This window comes from Neomonachus schauinslandi, chromosome 13, assembly GCF_002201575.2.
Source record: "Neomonachus schauinslandi chromosome 13, ASM220157v2, whole genome shotgun sequence".
Classification (NCBI taxonomy): Eukaryota; Metazoa; Chordata; class Mammalia; order Carnivora; family Phocidae; genus Neomonachus; species Neomonachus schauinslandi.
The window spans coordinates 29,631,661-29,638,639 of record NC_058415.1 but is presented as its reverse complement, the minus strand read 5'-3'; the positions used below and the strand labels follow the sequence as shown (position 1 = coordinate 29,638,639).

Genomic DNA, 6,979 nt, shown 5'->3' with positions numbered 1-6,979 from the left:
CGTACTGGACCCTGTACTCTGCTTGACATGCTGCTCCCGCATGATAATGACAGTTTCACTGGCAACTGCTGAAAACTAGTTTTTAAATTCCAGGTCTGTAATTTTTGCTTCCACTTTGACTTTCACTGATAAAAATCTCTTTAATAGTATTTCATTATATTGTATGAATATCATTTTATGATTCAAAGGTCGTATCTGTATTAAAAATTTTAAAGGTATTTTATTTTATGAAAGATCCACTTTTACTAAAATGACTGAACTGTCCCATCTGGTATTCTGGTATGTAAACTGAGACGAAGGGGTGTCTACTTGCTTATGCGGGCTCCTCCTACAGCTAGGCCAGAGCAGGCTAACAACATTTATATGTCTACCACAGATACACAACACATTGATTCTGTAGCAAGCACCTCAGTGGTGAAACTCAGCATCTGGTAAGTTTGGATACAACTCAGCTGAAAATAGCCAAAAAAAAAAAAAAAAGAGAGACTAATTCCATATAATCTAAAACAATGATTTGCAAACTGTAATTTCCAATCATTAATGGGCCATAAAATCAATTTAGTGGGTTATGAGAGCATGAAAAAAACACATAGACATAAGAGCCAAAAAAGTACAACAGAAAAGGAGGTATCAAAGGACACTGCATGCCTTCTGGGTAAATATTATTTCATAAACATTTTGTTTCACTCTGTATTAACACATACATACTGGGTCATAATATAAAATAGATTTCACAGAGAAAATCGTATTTGGTCACTCGGTCCCTTGAGAAACGATTTCTTTGTTTCTTGGTTTTTGTTTGCTTTCTCCATCGCCCAGCCATGGCTCCCCGCTGCAATGGCGGGTACTCTGGAGGCCCTGCCCCCTCAACACAACAACGGTCTATGGCGCTCTGGGCACCACCACTTCCTGGGGCACTGCCGTTTCCTATTTTTCTTCCTGCCCTAGCTCCGGGAGCTCAACCCAAGGACAGCTGCCACAGCGCACGTGAATGTGGGTCAGTAGAAGCCTCAGTCCCTGCTCCCATGTGCCAGGCATGACCCGCTGGCCTTTACAGCCAGGACTCTTCACAGATGTGCTCTCCTGTCTTTTACCCATAGCGGTACCTTACCTGCACCTTGAGCCACTGGCGTGGGACACACAGGGACCGAGTGAATGTTTCCACAGAAATGAATTCAACAATAAGCACATTCCGTTGATTATAAACCACATACATTAAATTCAACAAAACAGAACAGGTTTAAATAAAATGTTTCTTCATTTCTCCATACTTCATACAAAAGTACTACACACAGCTTAATCTGTACTGACTAAATCTTAACTGTTGTATAACAAGTGGAGGAGAGGCACTGTGTTCCGTGGCTCTCAGTAGTAGTTCGATCACTTCGCTGTCTACCTCACATAGTACAGTTCTACAACATTAACCCTTTGATTTTCAGCAGTGACAAACTTATTATTTTAACACAACATCATATATTCAGTACTAGGTATTACTTTCTCTGACATAATTTAGTAATAATACATGATGCTTTGGGAAAAGGAAAACAGTTAATTTTCTAAATGCTAGTAAGAAAGAAACACATCAATGTACTGTAATTTGGCCTGTGACTTAATGGAATCTGGGAAAGTAAACCAGAGCCTTTTTAATCTGAAAGGACACAAATGTTGCTTGAGTTCAAAGCCTTCACCTTTCATATTAGGAAATATCTGCACACCAAGGTAAGTAAGTGACTTATCTACAGGCACATAATTACACAGTAAGGGAGATGTCCTAGGTCTCCTGATAACAAATCTAGACCTTTTTCTATTTCATAAAGATGTTTATACTATAATACAATCATATTTTTAAAAGATCAAATCAGATTATCAAGGAAAAACCTTTTAGGCTAAAACAACCCTACAGCAAGAGTTTGATAAAAATGTTATGTTGACAACTGTGTTCAAAGTAACATAATTAGTGTGGAACACGGTGGTGTAAACGTGGATGGCAGAAGTTCATTGGTTATAGTAATTCCTTGTATGTTTACGCGTTACTTTTGTGCATTAGTCGTGTTTTCATCTGTATCACTTGAGCTAAATTTTTTCCACAAAAATTTCTCATTTGATTTCCAAAGTGAAGTTTCCAGCTCCTCTTTCCTTTTGGAGGAGGCAGCAAGGGGCACTTTTTCACACAGAGTCTCTATCACTGCCAAGTCGGTGAGTTTGCTAAGACTGTCGTCATTCTGTTCATTCAAGATGTCCCAGAAATCTTTTGGTCTCTGTTTTGCTTTTTCCATGGGCCCTGAAAGAACTTTCTTTGGCAGTTGTGTGGGACTGTTCCCATGACTTCTAAAGAGGTCATCAAGAATAGACGTGTCACCAAGTAAGCCAACCACAGAAGTGTTGCCTAACTTTGGATTTTTGATCTTTCTGTTTTCCACTTTGAAAAGTGGTTCATTTCTTGAAATGTCTGTTCTTGTTAGGTCTTGTTGGTCTTTCATGGTATATTCTAATTTTTCTAACTCATATACTTCAGACTTAGTGTTCAGGGAACAGGATGCCACAGTGCCTTTGGAGGCTTGGCTGTTTTTCCCATTGTCAGTCTCTTGGGTAGAGCTTATAGGTGATTCGTTAGTTTCTCCATCATTAGAAAGCACCTCTCGTCTATGGAAACTGTGATTTTGAAACTTAGTAGATTTTTCTTTATATATTTTTGGGCTGCAAATTTGAGAAACTTTTTTGGGAAAATTTTTAAATGACAAAGTTTCAGAATCTGACGGCCTTTCTTTTATAAGAGATTCTCTTTTTTCAGACTTATTCCTGACTCTCTCTCTTTTCTGATGGGAAGATTTAATGAATTCTGCAGCAGAATCCACAAAAAATTCTTTTACCTCTGGATATTGAGAAGCATAAAAGTCTTTTAGCATTTTCTGTCGTTCTTCTGATGTGGCCTTAGTTATATGTTCAGCAAATTCCTTTACAGAAGGCAAGTTAAAATAAGAAGCCATTTCTTCAAATTGTTTTCTGAAGAGTTAAGGAACAAAAGCAGTGGTTATTTTTATTATATTTTATTTTTAAAGAACTCATCATCAGTGATATTTAAAGAGACAAAGCAATGTATATTTGACCCTTGAACAACAAGGGTGTTAGGTTTCCCCACGCAGCCGAAAATACAAGTATAACTTTTGACTCTCCCCAAAATTACCCTACTGTTGACTGGAAACCTTACCAATAACATAAAACAGTCAATTAACACATATTTTGTATGTTATGTGCATTATATATTATGTGCTATATTCTTACAATAAAGTAAGCTAGAGAAAAGGAAAATGTTAAGAAAATCGTAAGAAGAGAAAATACATTTATAGTACTGTATTTACCAAAAAAAAAAATCTGCCTATAAGTGAATCCACACTGTTCAAACCTGTGTTATTCAAGGGTCAACTGTAATTGTATTCATTTAGTATATATTAGCTTAATTCCATAATGAAAATGCATTTTGTACGAGCAGGATATGACCTCTTTCCTCATGCTACTGAAAAAGACTTTCAGCTCATGAAATCACCAGCTTTTTAAGTTATTCTGATTTATACTGTTAGGTATTTCCTGGGAATTGTGGGATCCCAGCATGCTACTCCTCCAGTCAGCCAATTTATGACTGACATGAGAATCATAATTTATATAATCTGTATTTGAAAATCTATATTGCGTTTAAGTCCTACAATTGTCAAAGAAAGGTCATAATGAATGGAAGAGAGAAAATTCTGAAAAATAAAGGGATTTTTTTTCTTCTCTCTCCTTTTTTCCCTTCTTCCACAAATACAACATTGACATTTCACACAGCTTTATGATGATCCTAAAGGAAAATTCTAAACCTAGATAAACCTAGATTCTTTCTTCCCCCAACTGGTCCAACTTGGGTATAGACAGTTAAACTAAGAAGTTGAGATGCTATTTAAAGCAGTGAGTTTCACTCTTAGTATAAGATACTAATAAAAACTATTGTATGCATGTGTGAGGAAACGGGCCTTCCAGAACCCTTGTAAGACAAAGGCAGAAAGAAAGATTGTTTCAGAACCCTAGACACCAGACTCTGCTCCTTTCCCCAGATGAGGGTGCTATGGACTGAACTATGTCCCCCTCAAATTCATATGTTGAAGCCCTTATCCTCAGTGTGACTATATTTGGAGATAGGGCCTTTAGAAAGTAATTAAGGTCAAATGAGGTCATAAGAAGCCACCAGAGAGATCTTTCTCTACATGAGAGGACATGGTGAGAAGGTCACCATCTGCAAGGAGGAGCGCCCTCAAAAGAAGCCAAATCAGCTGGTACCCTGATCTTGAACTTCCCACACTCTAGTAAACTGTGAGAAATAACTTTCTGTTGTTTAAGCCCCAGTGTGTGGTATTTCGTTAGGGGAGACAGAGTAGATTAAGACAGAGGGCCTTGCTTTGCTGATGCTGAGTTTGGGCCATGAATCAGGAGAGCTCAATGTTCCCAAACATTCTTTCAAACAAAAGTCAGAGATGGTGTTGTAGCACATGATTAAAAGTCCCAAAGTTTTAGAATTATATTTATATTTTATATAATATTTCCTTAAAACAGTCATTTATGCATTCAACAAATATTTATAGACCCTCTATGTGCTAGGCACCGTGACCAGCCCTACTACCATATTCTTCAAGGAGTTTATAGTTGAGCTGGGGGAGACAGATGCATGAAAATCAAACCAGAAGAGAGTGATAAATCCCACTACGGATGTAAATACAGGGCCCTGTGGGTGCCCACAGAAGGGGTACCGAAGCCAGTGATGGGTCATGGGTAAGGCAGCAGGGCAGGCTTCTCTGGTGTCACCAGTCAGATAAGGATGAGTGTGGAAATGTTCCAGGGAGAGGGGGAACACACACAGGCCCACTTCTGAGAGGACCTGGCTTACAGAGGGGCAGGAGAAATGGCCAAGGAAGAGGCTGAAAATCATGAGGGGTCTGTATACCAATTTCAGAAGTTTGAATTTTCTCCTGCACACAACAGAGAATCCTGAAGGTAAAATGATGATTTATTTGTAATGTATGTAAGTAGGAGCTCTAAAGCCACTATTATTTTTGCTGCTCAGGCCAGGTTATACAAAGTTTGTGTTTCCTGTGATTTAGTGGCAATCCATCCCGCAGGCTCAGGACTTTCGTGGCTCCAGATGAGTATGCGGGCTTCTAGTCCGCACCACACTGGTCCTATTAACTGTTCCAAGTCCAGATATCATCTATGCCTGATCAACAGCCACTCTTACTGCCAACAGAATATTTAATAACACAAATACAAGCTTCCAAATTTCTGTCCTGGAAATTGCCAATGTTCTTGTTGGAAAGCAACAAGCACGTTCTTAAAAGGTTCCAGTTTTCACTTCATATGAAGTAATGAGGTATTATTATTTTGTTTATTAATCATCTCCAAATCCATTTTCATGGCCTTTCTAATAAATATTTGTCTGCGAAGATTAAGTTAATGGCAAAGTTACAGGCTGATGTCTTTTTATTTATCCAAGACTTGGTGGTGTCTCAGCAGCTGCCAAAGTACTTTCATCTTTGCTGTGCTGACCTCACTCACGATCCTATGATTCTGTCACTTCTGGGAGGAGACCTATTTCTGACCCTGTGTTATGTCAGTAATATGCAAGTAAATTAGGCTGTGCGGATGTCCCTTCACAGGATGAATTACGATTATAATTCATTTTATTTTTGCCTTCTAACTGGCTTTCATAATTCTTGGTGTTTAAAAGAATTTTCTCTAAGTATTTAAGGAAGTGCAAGGTACAATCAGGAGGTATAAGCTAGCCACTTTGTAAGGACAATTTAGTAAACGAGAGTAGACACTTGTGAGCCACTATAGAGAAAGAAAGAAAAAGAAAACAAAAGAAAACCAAAGATAGGTATCCAGAGTAGTTGTGTGCCATGGATGTTAATTCACGTTCTCTCCCCTGTTCTTGAGGAACTGAGGGAAAGGGGTAGAACACAGCTAAACCATCTTCTCTTTGCCTGAGCTTTCTGAAGTGAAGGGGGACAGGAACTTCATTCCAGTGACCTGAGGGCTGCAGCTGGTGTAGAGCCGTGATTCTCATAAAGGTGGATGGTTAGTGGGAAAGACGTGTCAGCAGTTCTAACACTGTTCCCTGGTTCTAACACTGTTCCCTGGCTCAGATGCTGGTACGTTAGCCTTTCACTTAGCCTGAGGCATTTATTCCCTAAGCTAGGTAGAGAAAGAAAGAAGAGAGGCCAAAACTAAGCATTGTTAATAGTTTTATTTTTATATACAGTGCTAGAGGGGATAAGGACACTTGTGCTCCTCAAAAACTGGTAAAATGCATTATGGCCGGCCTCTGAGCAAAATAATTGCCCAAAGTAAATTGCCCCATGTTTGCCCAGAATCATAGTTATAAGTCTGTTTAAGAGGAGAATTACTGGCGTAACATGTGGGGTGTTCACCCTTCTGGGCAATGGTGCGCAGCTAAGAGCCATGCTCCAACCTACCACACCAGTACCCAAGGGCTGAGGAGCTGCCAAACCCTGAGGAAAGAATCTGGAACCCAGAGAGACATCACCATTTGCCCACTGCCTGCTGAGTCTTCAGGGCCAATTCAACCCTGCCTCCCATCCCTGCTTACCTCAGCCACTATCTTACCTGGAACCACTGGCCTCTCATCCCCTCCTAGTCTCTTTATCCCCAATCTAATCCCTCACCTTTCCAGACCATTCTTTGGTGCCCCAGAACCAGTCTATGATCTACCAACTCCCCTGTTCTCCTCCCAGAATCGTCCCTCTGTCCCCTCATACCGCCTCTTCCCATGCAGCCCTCACAAGCTAAGGCTCTTATACATCACACCCTAAATCTCAGGGTTCAGGGTTCACATTGCTGCTTCCAGACCATCATTTTCTTGGAGACTCCTTCCCCTCTTTGAGGTTTATGCTATCTCGCTAAACCATTCTCTCCCTCCACTTGTTAAGTGACC

General features: G+C 39.8%; 1 protein-coding gene across 1 annotated transcript in view; it reads right to left on the bottom strand.

Moving 5' to 3' along the window:
- Positions 1 to 1,461: 1,461 nt before the first annotated feature.
- The window catches only part of ERCC6L2 (ERCC excision repair 6 like 2), a 135,280-nt gene continuing 129,762 nt past the window's right edge, over positions 1,462 to 6,979 (bottom strand). The window contains exon 19 of the mRNA XM_021677931.2: positions 1,462 to 3,003. Within this exon, the coding sequence (XP_021533606.2) occupies positions 2,031 to 3,003 (973 nt within the window). The 3' untranslated portion in view covers positions 1,462 to 2,030. The remainder of the gene's footprint in view (positions 3,004 to 6,979) is intronic.